Below are 21,492 nucleotides of genomic sequence, written 5' to 3'. Positions count from 1 at the left end.
TAGTAATGCATTTCTTATAGGAAAATTCTATTAAAAAATACAACTCACATGTAAACTATCTCATTGAGACATCTTATTTATCTATTTAATTCTTTTCACATGACAGTCGAAAACAGCAAAATGCCTGAAAGAATGAATGAACCAGATAATGCTAAAATGGTATTTTTTTTTTATTACTGGAAAGGCACATGACAATTCAGCAGTAGTTCACGTTGTGTTTTTCGTTCAGTCTTTGCAAGTGGCCAGTCCGTAGCCCAGGCAAGCCCACTCATTGGTTATTTCCGCGAAACCTGGTCCGCCTGCTAGGCCGCTCGCTAAAATCCATTAAAAATTAAAACACAATTAGCATAGGATGATTTAACCATCGCTTAAGTGTGGGCTGACCTGAGAGCAGATCGTAGAGGTTGCAGTAGTTGAGGCCGTTGTCCAGAAGCCCGGTGAATCCCAGAGATTTGGACTGGGCCTTGGATAGAACATGAACAGGTTTAGGGTTTTTTTGGGGGGGGGGGGGGGGGGCAACTTGGAACTATTTTTGCCCTTTATTTGTTAAAAACTGTTAACTCATTGCTATTTCTAAGAAAGATTTGGTCAAGGGCGGCCCGGTGGACGAGTGGTTAGCGCCTTGGCCTCACAGCTCTGGGGTCCTGGGTTCAAGTCCAGGTCGGTCCACCTGTGTGGAGTTTGCGTGTCGTCCCCGGGCCTGCGTGGGTTTCCTCCGGGTACTCCGCTTTCCTCCCGAATCGCAAAAACATGCATGCTAGCCTGAGTGGACACTGTAAATTGCCCCTAGCTATGAGTGATTGGTTGTTTGCATTACAGGTGGGATAGGCTCCAGCACCCCCTGCGAGCCTAATGAGGATGAAGCGGTTCAGGAAATGAGATAAGATTTGATTTCAACTTACGGACACGCGGCATCCTCCGGTCACGACGGTGGGGGTGAAGACGAGGGTGACGTTCTCCATCGCCAGGCCGTCGGCGGACGTGTGGTTGGCGGTGACGTCCGTTGGCGCGCCCTTCACTAGCTGGAATGACAACCTTGTCAGTTCTCATTTTAAAGCTGCAATTATTATCAAAAGCTTGTTTTGGACGCCCAAAAAAGGAAGAGTCGTTCTAATACTTTCAGATAAAAAGTTGAATCATTCAAAATTGCTCAGAATACAGTCATACCTCTACTTACGAATGCCTCTAGGCACGAAAGTTTCAGGTTACAATTTTTTTTATATGCAAATGAGTGAGTCAAGATCCGAAAAAGATCCAAGTTACAAAAGCTCCCAAAAAGTAAATGCATTTCCTTATCCGTTATTTTATTTTGAATTCCCCTTATTAACCGATTAAATACTACAAATGCAACCTGGCACACATTTTCACACACACACACGTCAAAGTCTAAAATGTACTACAAAGTGGACAGCTTTCGGCCCTGGTAGACCCGGCGTTTTCCGCCATCTGGCGGACAAACATGGGTATTACACCTATAACGGCCACGGAGGAGATATTTTATAATATGGATTAAAAATCAAAAATGTCAACGATTGATTTAAAAGGGAGAAAATCAAGAAATTTAATATACATCTATATCTATAATTTTAATTTGATCCTAAAACAGAAAGTCACCACTGATGATTTACTTTCCCGGGCCACACAAAATGATGCGGCCGGCCAGATTAGGCCCCCGGGCCACCATTTTGACACCTGTGATCTAGAATATTGAATAAAAAACTAAACAAACATGATTCATTGACCTACAAGTATAAGTCCTATATATATATATATATGTATATAAATGCCTTTTTATATATAGTGTAGAAACCATTACAACATTTCAACGTTCCCTCATAACAGTCAGAATTTTCAGATCCATTAAATATTAGGCTGATCAAAGAAATAACGTTTCCCGAATAACGTTACCGTGTAGTGACACTTTTCGCAGCCAAATATGGGATTGAAGGCTTGAATCTGCTGCACCAATCGTGTGCTGACCTCCATGCAGGGTGACGAAATGACCCTAAAAGAGCCCACATAATATATAAAAATATATTTGAGATATATTTATATACATACAGGATGTATGGAAATATCAACTGGCCTTACCATAGGGTTTTGCAGATAGCGTGGTAGCGGTAAGGCCCAGGAACGGGTACGGCACCCCCGACGGCGATGAGTACGGCGAGGAAGATGAGGGTCTTCATGGCGGGCGCTCCGGATTCTTCTGGTGGGATTCCGAGATGGACGGACCAGGTTTGAGGAAGCGCAGAACGCCGGTGCCTTAAAAGGCCTCCCGTCGGAGGTCACGCTCTGACCTTAAAAGCGGCCCTGACAAACGATTGGACTTCAAATCGGTTACGCCGTTGAGTGAATGACCTCCGACCAATCTCGTGCCTGTCATATTTGTGACGGGAAATTGAAATAGTCCACGTTAAGCGCTTGGGGGGGTCCAAACGGTCTTGTGACGAGTGCGGGGGTTGCCGGAGACTAACCCGGCTGCCTTCGGGCGAAAGGAAGACTGCAACAAAGATTGGTCGCCAGTCAGTCGTAGGGTGGACAGAGAGACAAACGACTATCCGCACTCTCAATCATACCGCCGTCGGCGGGAATCGAGCCCGCGTCTGCCCGCAACGAAGTCGGGCGAGTGAACCTCGAGGCGGCTTATTTTATTATTATTTTTTAATGTTTTTTTTAAAGTTCATAAAAACCAGAAGCCACTCTTGCTACTAACACTCAGCACTGAATATTTTATTTTATTTTTTTGTTTTGTTTTGGACCAACTTTGTGTTTTTTCAAAGTCCTTGCCATTCAAATGTTTTTACCTTTATAAAAACATGATTTAAAAAGATTTCAATATCTATATATATGAACTAATAATGAATTGACAGTCAATTTATTGATCCATTACTAAATTAACAATCCCTGCCAACCCTCCCCATCAAGATGGATTGGCCAACTCTCAATGACACAATTAAAATACATTTAATCCCCCTTTCCCCCCCCCCGATTCTGATCATAAATGTAAAAAATAAACCTGGCAATATTTCAAGTTGGCCCATCCTTTAGATTTTATTTATTTTTCGAGGCCCTGAAGCGTAATAACGTCCTCATAAAGCTAATTTCTTTGCTAAAATAAATTGTCACGAACGATAACGTTAAAAAAACCGCCTATCGATTAAACCAGGGGTCGGGAACCTTTTTGACAAAAAGGGCCACAAACAATTCATATTTCCAAATGTTATTCCTTGTGAGCCATACTACGAATTTAAAAGTCAAAATACATACATGTAAACGAGTGCCTTTTCAATTTTTTTGGGGTAATTTCACCACTTTTAAAGTGGAAAAAACTGAATATTTTTTTAAAGATTCTTATGCTGTTGCTAATCAATGAGAGGGTGCATTCTCGAAGAGTCTACTGCAAAAAAAATGAAGATTAAAGCAAAAAAAAATGAAGATTAAAGCAGTTCTAAATCTAATGTCTCAGTTCTGTCAACAGCGATTCCCATATTTTAGCTCACAGGTTAGCAAAGAGCCAGATGCACCCATCAAAAGAGCCACATGTGGCTCCCGAGCCATAGGTTCCCTACCCCTGGATTAAACAAACACGCATTACGACGCAAAAAACTCATTTCTTATGCGCTTGTTTTTATTTATAACACACAGCATGTCGTTATCCATGAAGTAGTAGATGAATTGAAAAGAAAAGAAAAAAATCTTCCAAAACAGACAGCATCCTTCACATTATGTACATATATACGCAATAATATAAGTTCAGTTCTATTAGAGCAGGCCTCGAACACGTCGGTAATACAAAAGAATAAGAATAAGAATACATAAAAAGGTGGAAAGTTGGTCAATTGCGGCGGCTAGCTCCCGTCTTAGCCCTAACGCTTAGCAGCACAAAAGTTAGACGGACGAAAGAAAGGCAGAAGACCCCAAAAATCAACTCAAAAACTTTCAAAAACGCCTTGATGGGAAGTTCGGGAGAAAAAAAATACCAGATTTGACCCCTCCCCTCACGATAAACACGCTACTAATACAGTCTGGTGTAGCCTTATGGTATAATCCATATTTCATAACGCACAACAAAACAGCCATTATAGCCAAATTAGCATTTACCCAGGTTTCAAAAATGTCAGCAAAATGACATTGGCTGGAAAAATTAAAATGCAGAGAAGCTGAGGCTGTTTCATACGGAAGATTATTGCGTTCAATGTAAAAATAAAAATAAAGCCATGGTTGTTTTTCAAATAAATTTATTTTTGGGGTTGTTTTTTGGATTAATTATTTTTTGAAAGGTCTGTTTTTCAAATTAATTTATTTTTGGGGTTGTTTTTTGGATTAATTATTTTTTGAAAGGTCTGTTTTTCAAATTAATTGATTTTCTGGAGTTGTTTTTTTTGAATTTTTTTTTTTTTTCCGAGGCAGCCAGGCTGAGGAAAAATAATTAATTTAGAAAAACAAACCCAAAAATTAATTAATTTGAAAAATGAAGAGGAAAGACTATTAATTTAATAAACAAACCCCAAAATTAATTAATTTAAAAAACGAAGAGGAAAAAAATAATTCAAAAAACAAATTAAAAAATTTGAAAAACGAAGAGGAAAAAAATTAATTCAATAAACAAACCCAAAAATTAATTTATTTGATGAACGAAGAAAAAAATTCAAAAAAAAAATCAAAAAACGAGGAAAAAAAAATTCAAAAAAAAAATTAAGTCAAAAATCGAGGAGAAAATAATAATTAAAAAAATAACCACAGAAAAATAATTTGAAAAACAGTTTTAAAACAATAATTAATTCAAAAAACAACCCCAAAATAAATTATTTTGAAAAACGGCCAGGGCTTTTTTTAATTTTTAAGGTGAATGCAATAAGCTTCCGTAGTTTCAAGTAAAGAAGCATAAATTCTTAAAAAATACATCATAGTGCAACTACACAGTTGAGTTTAATGATACATATCTGTCAAAAAAACAAACGCTCAGATCACCTTCAATATAATTAAATTACACTTTGATTAGACACTGTCTAACGAATAAATATTGGATTGGAAATATGTCTAAAATTTGTTAGAGTTACTATAGTCATTAATTCAAGCAGCAGTAATTACGCAATATACGTCATATTCCTCATCTAATATTAGTAAATTTAACGTGGTTGCTTATTAATCTCATTTTTTGTTGAAATTTGGAAACGCAAAGATTCTTCTGTCTTTTTGATCCCCAAAACGAGAAAACTAATTAAAGAAGGATTAATAAAGCCGTTTAAGATGAACGGAATGCACAAGTCGATGGAAGAAACAAAATTTGAACCAATCAAATGCCAAGAATCGACCTCGTTTAACTTCAAATGTTCCAAACGTTTACAAACAATCGTCTTCTCTCATCAAGAAATCTCTAAAAAAGGGAATATTTTTTGTTTTGCTATCACAGCCAATTCATTTGAGTTCATTAACATCTCCGGATGGGAATGAAAAATATGAGAAATATGAATTCTGTGTTATTATGATGAAATAAATCAAACTCTATTGTGGTTTTTACATGTACTTTTTGACAAGACATTTGGTTCTGACCTTTTCAAGTGGAGTTTTTGGAGTCTTTTATGGGGGACACAATGAAATACAGTGGTAACCTCGACATACGAGCAATTTGAGATACGAGTAAAGTTTCGGGCAAATATTTATCTTGAGATACAAGACTAAATTTGATATACGAGCATACTCAGGCTGCTCATAAGAACGTCATTGCAACTCCCTCGTGTAATGTCTCTACGAGCACTGGGCGGAGCCTTGCAATTTTTTTGCATGTTTTTTTCCCGTTAGTCAGTGCGAATGGCGGAGCTTGATCGCTAATACGAGAGGAGTATAAACTACTTCTCGTTGGCAAGTGGTCGTGCGTTATCCTATTGTGAGGACATTTGTGTGCATTATTTTCGTAATATTTTGAAGGGAAGACAAAAGCAAACAACCGTCGATAGGTTGCATCTGAAAGTCAGGGTGGAGGCGGGGCCAATAGAGCCAAGAAAGGTATCAAAATTTAAAACAAAATTAGAATTAAGTTTAGAGTAATGTTCGATTAAACTTATTTTTGAGTGTCTGCATCGTAATCCAAGTTCATTTAAATGTGCTTATGTTATGTTACAAGCGTGTTGCCGTGCAAAAAATCTCCCCTCCGCGAAATCCGTCTAATTTTAGTACTATTAAACACATTTTAGTACTCTTAAGCCACTAGTTGTGTGTTACTTTGTGAATAGATGACGAATTAGAACAAATAAAAATGTTTTTCCAATGCAATATCCTGTTTTGGTGTTTTTTTTTCAGAGAGTTGGAACGAATTAATTCTATGGGAAACGTTCATTTGAATGACCAATAAATCAACATACGAGCTCAGTCCCCGGAACGCATTAAGCTCGTATCTCGAGGTACCACTGTATTATAAAAACGCGCCTCGGGAGGACTCAAATTGAACCGCATTTTCCCACATGGCGCCGTGACTCATTTGCATTTGGGCTTTTCTTCTTCTGCAATGCAAAGCGTTCGGAATCAGCGTTTGCCTCATAGCACTTTTCCCTCCGTGCCTTTTTTTTTTCCTTCCTGTTCGGAGCCTGGACTTGGCCCGACACTCTTCGAGTTTGAGTCGCACTCGCTCAAGTTTATTGGAGAAAAGAGTCCAAGTGGATAAATACACAGGACTGAAGAGATATGGCTCCTCCCCCCCCCCCCTTTCAGTCTCCGTTTGCACGGCAAAAGGCGGCCATTATTCCATCTTTTTATTATGATTTTTTTTTCCCCTTTCGGACCGACCGCCGGCCAGGCGCCGTCGGGCCATCCTCAAACCCACTCCTGCATGGAGCGCTTGCAGTACAGTATGTGGCGTTGCGTGCTCTTCCTGCGGAATTGGAACACGGTGTAGAGCAGGACCATCATGCATAGCGCCAGGACGCAAGGGATGGCGATGGCCACCGCCTTCTCCGTGCCGCCCGCGCTGTCCAATTTGATGACCACGTCGGCGTCGCCGCCGCCGCCGTCGTAGTGGCGCTCCTCGGCCGCCGGCGGGTTCCAGTCCCAGTCGGGGTCCGGCGGGAGGCCGTCGCAGCCCATGAAGTCGCGAAGGATGGAACGCGGGTAGCCCGGCTCCACGCGTAGCAGCTGGTTGTTGAACTTCCAGTATTCTTTGCCTTTGTAGAAGTACGTGAAACCTGGAACGCAATTGACGGGATACTTCATTCAATGGCCTGTTTTTTAATCATTTAAAAAATATATATTTGTGATTCAAAGGGGAGTGGCTTAGGAGCAATAATGAGTGTATTGGTGTTAGATTTTTTTGGGTCAAAATCTCAATTCTGGCTTTATTCTGAGGATTCAGAATATGGGTTTTGTTTTCCAAATTTGAAGGTTCAAGTCAAAATATTGATTTAATACAGAGAAGTCGAATTTCGTCTCCGAATTTGGACTTTGGAGAAATTGTGACTTTATTCTCAGAATTCCGACTTTATTCTCAGATTTCGGACTTTGTTCTAAAAATTCAGACTTCCAACGTCAGAATATTGATTTAAAAGTCGAATTACGTCTCAGAAATTTGGATTTTTGAAGGAATTGTGAATTTCTCAGAATTTTAACTTGATTCTCAGAATTATAACTTGATTCTCAGAATTTGGACTTTGTTCTGAGAATTCAGAATCCGGGTTTTGTTTTCCAAATTCGAAGGTTCAAGTCAGATTTCGGACTTTGTTCTAAAAATTTGGACTTCCAAAGTCAGAATTTTGATTTAAAAGTCAAATTTTGTCTCAGAATTTGTGGACTTTGAAGGAATTGTGACTTTTACTCTCAGAATTCCAACTTGATTCTCAGAATTTGGACTTTTCTTCTGAGAATTCCGAATTCTTACGTTATTCTCATATTTCTGATATAAAAATAGAATCCCACTTTTAGGTCAGAATTTTGACTTTTAAGTCAAACATTGACCTCAAAATGCTGACTTTTAAATCCAATTTTTTATTCTGACTTTTCAATCAGAATTCTGAGACTAAAGTCGCAAATGGGAATTCTGGCTTCAAAGTGCGGATGAATGAACGAAAAAAAGGATCCAAAGTGTCTGACGGGATTGACGTACCGTTGGCTTTGTCCACAAAAGCCCCCTGCGGAGAATCGGGGATCCCCTTCCAGATGGTGATATGCTTGGGATAGCCTGGATCCATGATCCTCATGTCCTCATTGTAGCGCCAGTATCTGAAAAACCACACACACATGCAAACCGCACACTTAACATGATAATGCATCTTGCAAAAAATTCAAATACTGGTATATTTTACTGGAATATATTATACTACAGAATTTTGAATTTAGTGCATACTGATTGGATTTGGAGAATTTTTTAGACTTTTAAGTGCGCCTTTGTGAACAAATATGTGCCATGTTGCATTAGTACGTTTTTTTTAAATTGCTTAATAAGGAGAAATGCAATCATGAACAAGGGAAGCAATTGGTTGACAAGTATGGATTTAGTGACTACATTTGAGTCAAAATGTTGTGATGTTTCTAAAAAATAAATAAAAGGACAACAAGAGCACAAACTCTGCTCCATGATTGATTATTTCCCACATTTTCTCCCTCATATAGCACATTTCATATCGTGACAGCGTCGCCACATGTCAAGAAGCAATTTTGGCCAAGCAAAACGAATTAGCACGCTAGCTCCATTTTGCCATTTTCTCTTGGACCGTTCTAAAGGCGACTAATTTCCTATCTGCGCATGTGATCAAGAAACAAGAGATAAGCGGAAAATGCTTGTCATTTCACATCACAAAGGAGATTCAAATGAAAATCAGGCGGTCGTGGTGGCCATGAAGCAATTTGTCAGTGAGCTCTTCCCCTCTTTTGACCCGCGCTGGAAATGATTCACGGCGACACCCGCGCAAACACACGCCGCCATCTTGATGAACCGCGAGACTCGACTTTTGGTCAAAACTTCGTCAACAAGAAAGCAGCTAACTCCGATGACGTGGGTGTTTTTCTCGGGCTTGCGTGGGTTTTCTCTGGGTACTCCAGTTACCTCCAACATCCCCAAAATTCTTAAATTTGCCACTAAAGATTGGTTGTTTTGCTCTTTCTGCCCTGCGATTGGCTGGAAAAGAATCCAGGGTGTCCCCCCGCCTGGTGCCCGAAGTTAGCTGGGCTAGGCTCCGGCACCCTCCGCGACCCTTGTGAGGAAAAGTGGTTCCGAAAATGAATTTTTTTTTTTTTACAGGTAGAAACCGCTTCCAGATGAGCTGCGTTTATGACGTCATTTAATTTCCATACCGCTTAAGGGTCGCAGGGGGTGCCGGAGCCTATCCGACTAGGGTCAGCAGGAACGGGGACACACCCTGAATTTTTTGCCAGCCAATCACAGGGCACAACAAGACAAAAAATCAAGACGTGAAATCGTTAAAGCGGCCTGCGAACCAACCCGAGTCTGACACCCTTGGTCTAGAGCACATGTGTCAAAGTGGCGGCCCGGGGGCCAAATCTGGCCTGCCGCATCATTTTGTGCGGCCCGGGAAAGTCAATGATGAGTGCCGACTTTCTGTTTTAGGATCAAATTAAAAGGAAGAATATAGATTTATATTAAATTTCCTGATTTTCCCCCTTTTAAATCCATCATTGTCATTTTTTAATCCATTTTTTCTGTGTTTTTAGTTCAAAAATCATTTTGTAAAATCTAAAAATATATTTAAAAAAAGCTAAAATAAACATTGTTTTAGATCTATAAAAAACTGAATATTCAGGGCTTTTAATCCAGTTCTTTTAATCCATTTATATAAAAAAAATCTAAATATATCTAAAATGGTCCGGCCCACATGAAATCAAGTTGACGTTAAAGCGGCCCACGAACCAACCCGAGTTTGACACCCTTGCGATAGGTGGACGTCCCCGGCCTTACGCGGACTGACCTGTCTCCTTTGAAGAAGTAGGTCTTGGCCTCGCCTTCCCACCACACGGCCGTCTCGATGCTCTGCGTGGGCATGCCGCTGCCGAAGAGCGAGATGTCCTGAGGGTAGGACGGCTGGAGGGTTGTGTCCTTGAACACCCAGAAGCGGTTACCTGACGACAAGCAGACCCGGGTCAGCTATTCTTTGCCAAAGTAAGACTTGAGATTACAGACGGAATAAAGATGGAATAAAGATGCATTCTGTTCTAAGAGAGTGACAGATGTCCCGTTCATCTGCCTCAAGGACGTGCGACCGTGTCAGACTCGCCAGTGTTATGTTCCGTTATCGAGACATGTTTTTATGCATTTATTTTTACACCGCTATGAATCATGAGCGCGATGATATTTTCATATACAGTAATACCTTGAGATATTGAGCTTGATGCTTTATGGGACTCCAGATGTGAATTCACTCGTGTCTCAAATCAATTTTTCCAATAGAAAATAACAATCTTACCTGGCAACTAAGACATTTTTCACATATTTCATACGTTTTTTTTTATCATTTCAAATTGAATAACCCGTATAACAACTTTTGTACTGGATTTTTTAAAGTGTGTTTTTTGTAAAACCCATCTCGGCTCTAATCCGGATCGTCTCGATCACTGCTAGCAGATGAAAACGTCAACTAATAGCTAATACTGTCATGCTTTAAGCATGATATGTCCACGCGATGCATACCCCTTTCACCCCTTTGCCTTTTCAATATAGCGCGTCAGCAAGCAATGTATCCCTATTAAAAGAAGCCCCTCCCTCTCGTCAGAAATATCACTGTGCAACTTGAAAAGGACTACCTCGTAAGCTCGTATGTCAAATTTGTCTCTTATCTCAGGGCAAAAATGTGCTTGGAATTATCCTCGTATCTCAAATGTCTCGTTTTTTGGGACACTCATATGCTAAGGTATTACTGTACGGTAATTAGAGCGTAAAAAGCCTGTGTGTTTGTTGCGTACCTTTGAAAAATACAAATTTCCCCTCGCTGTTTTCGTAGACGGCGTCAATTTTGGAAGGCAAGCCTTTCCAGAAGTAGTTGATCTGCATGGGGTACCCGGGGACCACCGAGTTGTCCCGCACCCTCCAAAACCATTGATCCTGTCAATCATAAATGATAAACGTGGTCATTAAATGGCAGATTGAAATGGATTTGATGCATAGAACTAGAACTCAAAGTCAATTTATACCTCAGGTGTATTTAAAAAAATACATACAGTAATCCCTCGCCATTTCGGGGCGCGAGAAAACGACCCGATGGCTAACGTTGCTACGTTCTTTAGCGCTGTGCCCAATTTTACCTTGAAGACAAAGAGTTCCTGGCGTAGGATGGCCAGCGTGTTGAAACCTCCGTCGCAGATGTTAGGCTTGGCGTTGGGATTGGACGGCTTGGCTCCCTGCGGAGGCCGGTGGGGCCTGGCGTGCCGGTCGTGCTTGCGGGGGTCCGAGGGAAGGTGGAAGCGAGGAGGCGGGGCGGTGGGCGGAGGCCTGGTGGGCTGCGGTGCTCTGTCGGGTGGACCTACGTGGAAATAAATCCACAGGAATTTCATTTATTTGTCCTATCCCAGTGTTTCCCAAACTTTTTTAAGATCCGGCATCATTCGTCTATTAGGATCCGACAGCCGTTTCTGGCCAACATAAAAAAAATCAACTCTCTACGTTGCACGGTTTGGACAAATGTAGCGAGAGAATCTTAACATACACACACACACACCCATAAATCAGGCTTTATAAGGATTACAGGTTACAATGAGCAAAAAAAAAAAGACTTTAATCTCATAATATTACGATGTGCATCTTGTTATAGTATAATCTATGAATTCATGTTTCAATTTTAACCCTGTAATACACGTGTTAAAGTGGCGGCCCGGGGGCCTAATCTGGCCCGCCGCATCATTTTGTGTGGAACGGGAAAGTCAATGATGAGTGCCGACTTTCTGTTTTAGGATCAAATTCAAATGAAGAGTATAGATGTAGATTCAATTTCCTGATTTTCCCCCTTTTAAATCAATCATTGTCATTTTTTAATCATTTTTTTGGTGTTTTTAGTTCAAAAATCATTTTTTGAAATCTAAAAATATATTTTAAAAAAAGCTTAAATAAACACTGTTTTAGATCTATAAAAAACTGAATATTCAGGGCTTTTAATCCAGTTCTTCTAATCCACTTATTTTAAAAAAATCTAAATATTATATCTAAAATGGTCCGGCCCATGTGAAATGGAGTTTACGTTAACGCGGCCCGCGAACCAACCCGAGTCTGACACCCCTGATTTAGACTGTTCAATTTGAATCTTTTAATAGAACAGGCGCACGGTTACCGTATATCTTCTGGATGCCCTGCAGGTCGTCGTGAGGTAGTTTAAAGTTCTCCGTGTCCATGTACTGGTAGAAAGGAGCCATGATGGCGGTGGGATCGTTGGAGTGCTCCAGGCCGAGGGCGTGGCCCAGTTCGTGAACGGCCACCAAGAAAAGGTCGTTCCCTGCCGGGACAAAATGGAGGATCGGATGTCAATTCGGATAAACGCTTCAGTTGAGGATTCACGCCATTTTGAATACGCGCGGAAACTTTGTCTCACCGTCGTGATTGGGGTTCCCCAGCGTCCACGGCTCGTCCGAGTCAAAGTGGGTGTCGCCGCCGATGCCCGGCCCGGGGAAGTAGGCGTGGGCCAGGAAGCCGCCCTCCCCGTCGAAAGGCGAGCTGTCGCCGTGGAAACCCGAGGCGAAGATGATGGTGATGTCCACGTCGCGGCGGCCCGTCTCCAGGGCGCTGTAGGGGACGGCCTCGAAGCGCAGCGGCGTCACGCCCTGCCACACGTCGAACGCTCGCCGGATGGCGTCGTGGGTCTCGCGGGCGCCCACTTTTGGCGTGACGTTTTTGATGCTGCGGAGGGAAGAACCAAAAAAAATTGGCATTACGATATAGAATAGCCAAAAATGGCAATTGACGGCCATGAATCACTATTATTTGAGGCTAAAAAAATAATCCTAATTTATTCGGATATTGTAATATATACAAAATCATTTTTGCAGTTAAAACATAAAAAAGATTACGCTACAGCTAACTATGGACGACTGTGTTTTTAATAGTCAAAAATGACCAAAATAGTGCTTTTCAAAAAGCAAATGGAATATTCAGCCACAAAATGTAGTACATGCGTAAAAGCAAATGAAATATTTGTCTACTAAAGTAGTACTTTCCAAAAAGCAAATAGTATATTTATCCACAAAAAGTACTTAATTTGCAAAACGCAAATAAAATATTCATCCACAAAAAGTAGTACTTTCCAAAAAGAAAATATATTCATCCACGAAACATAGTACTTTCCAAAACGCAAATGGAATATTTGTACCCAAAAAGTAGTACTTTCCAAAAAGAAAATATATTCATCCACAAATAGTACTTTCGTAAAAGCAAATGAACATTTTTGTCCACAAAAGTAGTACTTTCCAAAAGGCAAATAGTATACGTATTTATCCACAAAAAGTACTTAATTTCCAAAACGCAAATGAAATATTCATCCCCAAAAAGTAGTACTTTCATAAAGGCAAATGAAGTATCCATCCACAAAAAGTAGTATTTTCCAAAACGCATATAATATATTCATTAACAAAAAGCAAATGGAATATTCATCCCCAAAAAGTAGTACTTTCATAAAGGCAAATGAAGTATCCATCCACAAAAAGTAGTACTTTCCAAAACGCATCTAATATATTCATTAACAAAAAGTAATACTACTTTCCAAAAAGCAAATGGAATATTCATCCACAAAAAGTAGTACTTTCCAAAAGGCAAATAGTATATTTATCCACAAAAAGTACTTAATTTCCAAAACGCAAATGAAATATTCATCCCCCAAAAGTAGTACTTTCATAAAGGCAAATGAAGTATCCATCCACAAAAAGTAGTATTTTCCAAAACGCATATAATATATTCATTAACAAAAAGCAAATGGAATATTCATCCCCAAAAAGTAGTACTTTCATAAAGGCAAATGAAGTATCCATCCACAAAAAGTAGTACTTTCCAAAACGCATCTAATATATTCATTAACAAAAAGTAATACTACTTTCCAAAAAGCAAATAGAATATTCCTCCACAAAAAGTAGTACTCTCCAAAAAGCAAATGTAATATTCTTCCACATGACTCATTTTTAAGCTGCAGAAAAGTAGTCGACTGGATTCAAGAAAAGCAATCGTATTCAAAAGTAGCAAATTTGCAGCGTGCAAAGCAAACTCGGCGACAATCGAAGGCAGCTCCCCCCGCAGGTCAGCAAACGCCGTGTCGCCTTTTTCTTAGCCAGCCAGAAAATAAGTGGATCCAACTTCCGTTGGGCCAACTTTTCTACGGCCGTCTTTATCAGCGCCTCGCAGGCGGAGGAGCGCAATTGCCAATCTTTTCTTGGCCAATAACACGCGCTGATTGACATTCTATTTGGAGAGTCTTCTCATCAATTCAGATTAAGCGAAGGGGGAGGATTTGAATAAATCCACGCCATTATCGCCCACGCCGGCCCAAACCTGGCCGTTTCCGCCTCGCCGTTCGTTTATCAGCCCTCCTCAGAAGTCATTAAAAAAAAAAAAATGGAGGACGCCCATGCTTCATCGGGCGGGCGGAGAGATAAAAATTGGGAGTGGGAATATTTTTGCCACTGAAATGAAGGATTTGGCAGTCGGGAAATTGTCGCCAGGTATGAAAAGGCCAGAGGAGAGGAGTTATCGTGTGTTAAAAATATGACGTAATGAATGAGTATGACATATAAATGAATAAAGAAAAAAAAATATGATAAATACGGTATGAATAAAATGATCTAATCTAATCTAATGATGACAAGTACTCAAGTACAAGGACTGGACATTAGTGTAGTTAACTACAAATAATAAAAGAGACACACACCCACGTAAGGCAAACATAAGCAAGGCAGAAAAGCATTCCAAGCCGTGCACACGGGGTTGAACTCCACGGACGGGGGATGGTTAACGAGGCAATTATGAATACCTTGGTGTGTCACATACAAAAAGGACAACCAGAAAATACAAGGAAAAAAACACCCAGACACAAAACCCCAACAAAACATGACAAAATTAAAAATAGCTACGCACTCTTAAGTCAGCTGGGATAGGCTCCAGCACCCCCTGCGACCCTAGTATAAAGGGGTTCAGAAAATCAATGAATGAATTTAACTATAAATAATTCCAAGTGGGCAAAAAAATTAGCAAAAATACAAATTTGAGGACCAAAACAGGGGAGAAACACCCCCACATAAGGCAAACATGACCAAGACAGAAAAGCCTTCCAAGCCGACGCACACGGGGTTGAACTCCACGGACGGGGGATGGTTAACGAGGCAATTGTGAACACCTTGGTGTGTCACATACGAAAAGGAGAACCAGAAAATACAAGGAAAAACCACCCAGACTCAAAACATGACAAAATTAAAAATAGCTACACACTCTAAAGTCAGCTGGGATAGGCTCCAGCACCCCCCGGGACCCTAGTATAAAGGGGTTCAGAAAATCAATGAATGAATTTAACTACAAATAATACAAAGTGGGCAAAAAATTAGCAAAAATACAAATTTAAGGACGAAAACAGGGGTCGACGCACCCCCACGTAAGGCAAACATAAGCAAGACAGAAACGCCTTCCAAGCTGACACACACGGGGTTGAACTCCACGGACGGGGGATGGTTAACGAGGCAATTGTGAACACCTTGGTGTGTCACATACGAAAAGGAGAACCAGAAAATACAAGGAAAAACCACCCAGACTCAAAACATGACAAAATTAAAAATAGCTACACACTCTAAAGTCAGCTGGGATAGGCTCCAGCACCCCCCGGGACCCTAGTATAAAGGGGTTCAGAAAATCAATGAATGAATTTAACTACAAATAATACAAAGTGGGCAAAAAATTAGCAAAAATACAAATTTAAGGACGAAAACAGGGGTCGACGCACCCCCACGTAAGGCAAACATAAGCAAGACAGAAACGCCTTCCAAGCTGACACACACGGGGTTGAACTCCACGGACGGGGGATGGTTAACGAGGCAATTGTGAACACCTTGGTGTGTCACATACGAAAAGGAGAACCAGAAAATACAAGGAAAAAAAACACCCAGACACAAAACCGCAACAAAACATGACAAAATTAAAAATAGCTACACACTCGTAAGTCAGCTGGGATAGGCTCCAGCACCCCCCGGGACCCTAGTATAAAGGGGTTCAGAAAATCAATGAATGAATTTAACTACAAATAATACAAAGTGGGCAAAAAATTAGCAAAAATACAAATTTGAGGACCAAAACAGGGGAGAAACACCCCCATGTAAGGCAAACATAAGCAAGACAGAAAAGCCTTCCAAGCCGACGCACACGGGGTTGAACTCCACGGACGGGGGATGGTTAACGAGGCAATTGTGAACACCTTGGTGTGTCACATACAAAAAGGAGAACCAGAAAAGACAAGGAAAAACCACCCAGACTCAAAACCCCAACAAAACATGACAAAATTAAAAAAAGCTATACACTCTAAAGTCAACTGGGATAGGCTCCAGCACCCCCTGCAACCCTACTATAAAGGGTTTTCAGAAAATCAATGAATGAATTTACCTATAAATAATACCAAGTGGGCAAAAAAATAGCAAAAATACACATTTAAGGACGAAAACAGGGGAGACGCAGAAGACAAACATAACCAAGACAGAAAAGCCTTCCAAGCCAACGCACACGGGGTTGAACTCCACGGACGGGGGATGGTTAACGAGGCAATTGTGAACACTTGGGTGTGTCACATACGAAGAGGAGAACCAGAAAAGACAAGGGAAAAAAAAACAGACACATAACCCCACAAAACATGACAAAATTAAAAATAATTCAATGTCCAGCAACAGGTTATAGTATAAGCATCTTTTAGTGTAGCATTTCCCATTTATGGAATAACTACTAGCTTTTAATGATCAGAGAGAGAAAAAACTATGTTGAAAAAGTTGCAAACTATGAAAAATAAGTGACTTATAGTCTGTAAAATAGAGTGACAACAACCATAAGCCCCTCCCCCCCCCCCATATTTCCCCATACGAGACTTTTTGAAGTGGTCACCATGGCAACAAAGAGCCTGCAATCACAAGTGGTGGTAAAAAGCGATGACTGGAACAGACGTGACTCCTCCCCCTCCCTTTTCCTTCCTTCCGTCACGGTGAATTGCATCTGAGCCTGAATGGTCGCCAAGGCAACTGCCTCCCTTGGTCTCACCTGTAGGTGATGTGAGTACGCTGCCACTTCTGTCCTGTCAAGGCGTATCTCCGCCTCCGTGACCTCGAAGCGCTTTTCAGCGTGTCTGGAACGCCGCAGCGGGGTCTCCGCATCCACCTGAAAATGGAAAAAAAAGGGGAAAGTACGTCATTTTAGGACCCCCGCTGTGAGAAATTGAGCTCATTTCATTCATTTTTTTTCTGTAAAGTTTGTGTCACTAAGTGCAGCTTTGGCGAAAACGTGGCTCTCGAGCCGCATGCGGCTCCCGGCCAAAATTGCTTCTCATCATATTTTGTGTATACTGTGGCTCTTTTCCTCATTTCATGTTTCTCTTATTTCTATCCTCTCTTAAAACACACTCCAATTCATCAGGCCCCATTTAAAACATTTTTTTTAAAAAGAAATAATTGGGCAGATTCAATTTTTTTATCCTGTTTCTGACATGAAGTGTGGCTCTTTGACTCCCACAGTTGAACATTTTTGACTCTTTGTGTCTAACTTATTAAATTTAATTTAATGCCTGCGCCGCTGAAATATCTCCCTCTGCGGCTGTAAGTAGTTTTTTAGAGTCAGTTTCCAAATTTCAAGGTCCCTTTCTTTTAAAATGCAGCATATAGTTATGACATTTTCATCATTAAAAAGAATGAGGACATACTAGCTTGCTAGCTGGTAGTTTAAAACAGTGGGTTGTCACAGTTTGGATGGGGGTGGATGTCGAGTATTAATTGTCAATATGGATGTAATACCAGTGTTTGTCCACCAGATGGCGACAAAAGCATGTCTACCAGGGCAAAAAAACGTCCATTTTGTAGTACATTTTAGACTTTTATGTGTGCGCTGTGTGTGTCTGAAAATATGTGCCATGTTGCATTTGTAGTTTTTAATCGCTTAATAAAGGGAATTCAAAATAAAATAACGGATAAGGAAATGCATTTACTTTTTTGGAGGATTTCGTAACTTGGATCTTTTTCGTATATCCAATCACTCATTTGCATATAAAAAAAATTGCAACCTGAAACTTTCGTACCTAGAGGCATTCGTAAGTAGAGGTGGTATGTCTGTATTCTGAGACATTGATGGCGCATTTGGACGCACGCCAAACTCTTAACGAGTCGCCAGGACGACGCAATAAATATCTTCCATTCTCACCTCAGCGTGATATCACTGAATCATCATGCAAATTCAGAAAAAAAGGGTCACGTGTTCCAAACGTGAGGACAACGTGTCCGAGTTGGGTTCCGAAACATCCCGCGTTTGCGTTTTGATGTGGGCATACACACTCACCCCTTGGTTCTCTCATCCAGCGTCCCGGTGACATTGAGCCCGTAAGCCCGCTGCATGGCAGCGATGGCCGAGTGCATGCTTTGGGCCGAGCGCAGGACGGGCATTTTGGCGTCCTTGCGGGCCAGGTAGCCGTACCTCTGGAGCCATCCCTGAAAAGAGGCCCGTTTTAGATTGGAACTGGATCAAAAGGACAGTACAGTAATCCCTCGAATATCACGCTTAACATAAACCAGACAATGAAAAACCCCCAAGTAGGACAACCCCCATTTTTACTACCCGTACACAAATACAATGATCAAAAAGTGTATATTTATTAAATATTACAGCTATAGGCATATCAAAAGACTAATGTATTTCTATTAAGTACGTATTTTGTGTGGCATTCAATTTAAATCACGATACATAAACATCAAACCTGCTTTTCTGCTGTTTATGGCAAGAAATTATGATTTATTTAACTCAAGGGTGTTTATACCTTTTTCCCCACTGAGGGAAAAAAACAATTAAAATGGGAGAAAATGGTTGAATTTTATGACCAGATTTTCAAGGCGGAAATTATCACTAAAAATAGTTTAAAAAGTAAAGTTACATATAAATGGTGCTGTTTTTATTTGGCTTTTACTGTAGCCATATTTCAGTGAGTTTGCCTAATAACATAAGAACTTCAGGCCTATGCCTTTAAGCTACAAAATAATATTTATTTGGAATCTGTGACAATATTTCAAGGGTCACAAACTGAGTTTTTGTTGAAATGGTGCTTTTTGTGTACACCAAAAATAACAAGACTTTTGACGATAGACAAAAATAGATTGGACGTTCTTGCCCGTCAATTGCAGCCAATCAATTCATCTTTTTTAACCTCATTGCAATTGTCTAGTGAACAACATGGCCCTCGCATTATTATTTTTCTCCAAAAATGGCGAGATCCATAGATAGAAACACAAATAGACTGTCAATGGCAGCTCCCAGATTGAGAACAAATGTTAAAAAAAAGTGTCAAAATGGACTTGTGAGCTCAAAAGTGAGGTGGCGTCCCGTTCACTTTTCGCGAATATAACACGACACATCCATCTTGTTGATGTCCCTGACGCCAGGTGTCCGCTCCATCATCCGCCCTCGCCCTCGCCTCCATTCACACAGCAACCAGCTGCCTTGTCGCGGAGGCGGCCAATCAGAATGCTTCGCCTTACGCTACCTACTTGCTGTATTATCACTCACTTCCCTTGCCTTGTTTATGATTCCTTTGCCCACATTTAGCCGTGTTTCTACCACGGCTCGCGTCGGCCAGGCGTAAAATCGATCGAGGTTGCCGCTGGCGTTTTTAAGCATCGGCGAGGATTAAATATCTCAAATCGGTGGTGATAATCATCATCCAAAAAACGAAAAATCTCATTATGCAACTGGCATGTGTGACTGGCTAATCCGCTCCATCAACATGATGCGGAGGCCTATCACTTTTCCCCATCAATTACTAATGCATGGCAGGCCCAAACAAAGATCGCCTCCATATCTGGGTTACAACGTCCATAAATGAGCCCTTGAGTGGCCGTGCGGTGTTTCGGATTTATTCTTTTTTTCGCAGATAATACGAAGACTAGGAGAAGGAAATGTCCGTTTATATATAGGATTATAATATGGATGTACGCCTACCTCGACGCTGAAGTGCTGGCGCTCCTCTCCGGACACGGCACACGCAATCCAAAGCAAGAGATGCAAGCACAACGAGGCCACCTGAACGCAACCCCATGCTTTCTTTGCACTAGAGGCGACTAAGGTCATAATGACCCGCTTTAATCCCGATTCTCTCTTCTCTATTGTTTGTTGTTGTTGTTGTCGTCGTCCTGGCGTTAAGGGCGAAGCCTTCGTCGTCTCGCTTTGAGGTTTTTTGGCGTCAAGCCGAATGCATGAAGGCATGGAGCGCCGCGTCCGCGAGGCGCCTCGACGTCAAGGGGACAAGGATCCGATGTCAAGCACACACGAGGCGGCGTGTTGCGTTCGCTGCCCTCGCCATCCTCGTATTTACATCACGGGCTCCATTTGGAGAGAAGCAACGGCGGCATCACTGAGGATGCGGGCGGGCAGTCTGCGCAAGATGGGCCTCCTCCTCCTCCTCCTCTCCTCTCCTCCTCCTCTTCCTCCTCCTCTCGTCGCCTTTCACGCCTGCGCTTTGATTTCCTGCATGACAGAACATGCACCTTGCGCACAGGGGGCGGTGAATTAGGCGATTATCTTGTCAAAAGTCAACTATCTTCCCCTTGATGCTATCGATTCAAGACTCAAATCGCTAAGAATTCACAACCGTTGCCAACTAACTCCCCGTATGATAGCAGCAGGAATGTACAGTAAGTAGACCAGCACAATGTAGCCGTGTGACGTCACACGCTGGCCCCGCCTCTCGTTGCCAGGCAGAATTAGAGCACGCGCAGGTGAGTCGATGAATAAACAACAATTTGTAGTGTTTTCTATTTATGGGTGGAAGGAAAAAAACACAGAGTAGCCAAATTGCCTTTATCTTCTTATTCTGTATTTAATAGTAATAAATATTTACATGAAGAATATTGTAATGTGACTACATCATTAACTATTGGGTGTGTTTGGGTATTGTTGACTCAATATAGGAGGGATGGCCTCGATTCGATCACGTGATCGAAAATCGGCCCGATCACGTCGTTTTTTATAGATCGGAATCGGGTGAAAAAGATCAGGTTTCCAAATGTATTATATTTAATTTTGTATAATATGTAGGCGAACAGACGTCCAATCTATTTTGACTGAGGAGGTCAGCCTCCTTTAATTTTTTACTTTATTAATTCACCAAATTTGGATGAAACGTCAATAAAAAACCTCAATTGTTCAAATGCTGTGTGTCTTTGTGATTTATAGGGCTTTAAAAACAACATTTACTAGTAGTATTCTTGCTCTTTACGGTCTGGCTGGAGTCACAACATCCTGCAACTTCAAAGGTTTCCACAGGGTGGCGGTGTTTCCCGGAGTATTTTTGCCTCCAAGCC

The 21,492-nt window shown here is 41.1% G+C and overlaps 2 protein-coding genes across 2 annotated transcripts; both read right to left on the bottom strand.

Annotated features, from left to right (window-relative positions):
- Positions 1-225: 225 nt before the first annotated feature.
- Positions 226-2,217, bottom strand: LOC144085818 (uncharacterized). Its single transcript, XM_077615473.1, has 5 exons — positions 2,092-2,217; positions 1,909-2,005; positions 903-1,022; positions 385-463; positions 226-314 (listed from the first exon to the last, which is right to left on the bottom strand). Exons 1-5 carry the CDS (start codon positions 2,187-2,189, stop codon positions 226-228), a joined length of 483 nt encoding a protein of 160 aa, XP_077471599.1. The 5' UTR covers positions 2,190-2,217.
- Positions 2,218-6,737: 4,520 nt separating this feature from the next.
- mmp16b (matrix metallopeptidase 16b (membrane-inserted)) lies at positions 6,738-20,814 on the bottom strand. Its single transcript, XM_077614768.1, has 10 exons — positions 20,132-20,814; positions 18,482-18,630; positions 17,198-17,314; positions 12,522-12,826; positions 12,264-12,425; positions 11,245-11,462; positions 10,906-11,044; positions 9,915-10,065; positions 8,096-8,211; positions 6,738-7,181 (listed from the first exon to the last, which is right to left on the bottom strand). Exons 1-10 carry the CDS (start codon positions 20,393-20,395, stop codon positions 6,814-6,816), a joined length of 1,989 nt encoding a protein of 662 aa, XP_077470894.1. The 5' UTR covers positions 20,396-20,814; the 3' UTR covers positions 6,738-6,813.
- Between the last annotated feature and the right edge of the window lie 678 nt (positions 20,815-21,492).

Source organism: Stigmatopora argus, chromosome 12 (assembly GCF_051989625.1).
Source record: "Stigmatopora argus isolate UIUO_Sarg chromosome 12, RoL_Sarg_1.0, whole genome shotgun sequence".
NCBI classification, from domain to species: Eukaryota; Metazoa; Chordata; class Actinopteri; order Syngnathiformes; family Syngnathidae; genus Stigmatopora; species Stigmatopora argus.
This window is presented reverse-complemented; position numbering and strand designations above follow the sequence as displayed.

What these genes read in the sequence shown, in the direction of transcription:
- mmp16b (XM_077614768.1), bottom strand. Translation starts at nt 20,395, where the DNA reads ATGCCTTCATGCATTCGGCTTGACGCCAAAAAACCTCAAAGCGAGACG. An exon ending in CGTACTCACATCACCTACAG is followed by an intron (nt 12,827 to 17,197) that starts GTGAGACCAAGG and finishes TTCCCTCCGCAG; the next exon opens with CATCAAAAACGTCACGCCAA. An exon ending in TACTTCTTCAAAGGAGACAG is followed by an intron (nt 8,212 to 9,914) that starts GTCAGTCCGCGT and finishes GTGGTTTTTCAG; the next exon opens with ATACTGGCGCTACAATGAGG.
- LOC144085818 (XM_077615473.1), bottom strand. Translation starts at nt 2,189, where the DNA reads ATGAAGACCCTCATCTTCCTCGCCGTACTCATCGCCGTCGGGGGTGCC. An exon ending in GCTATCTGCAAAACCCTATG is followed by an intron (nt 2,006 to 2,091) that starts GTAAGGCCAGTT and finishes GGGCTCTTTTAG; the next exon opens with GGTCATTTCGTCACCCTGCA. An exon ending in GCGAAAAGTGTCACTACACG is followed by an intron (nt 1,023 to 1,908) that starts GTAACGTTATTC and finishes TTGTCATTCCAG; the next exon opens with CTAGTGAAGGGCGCGCCAAC.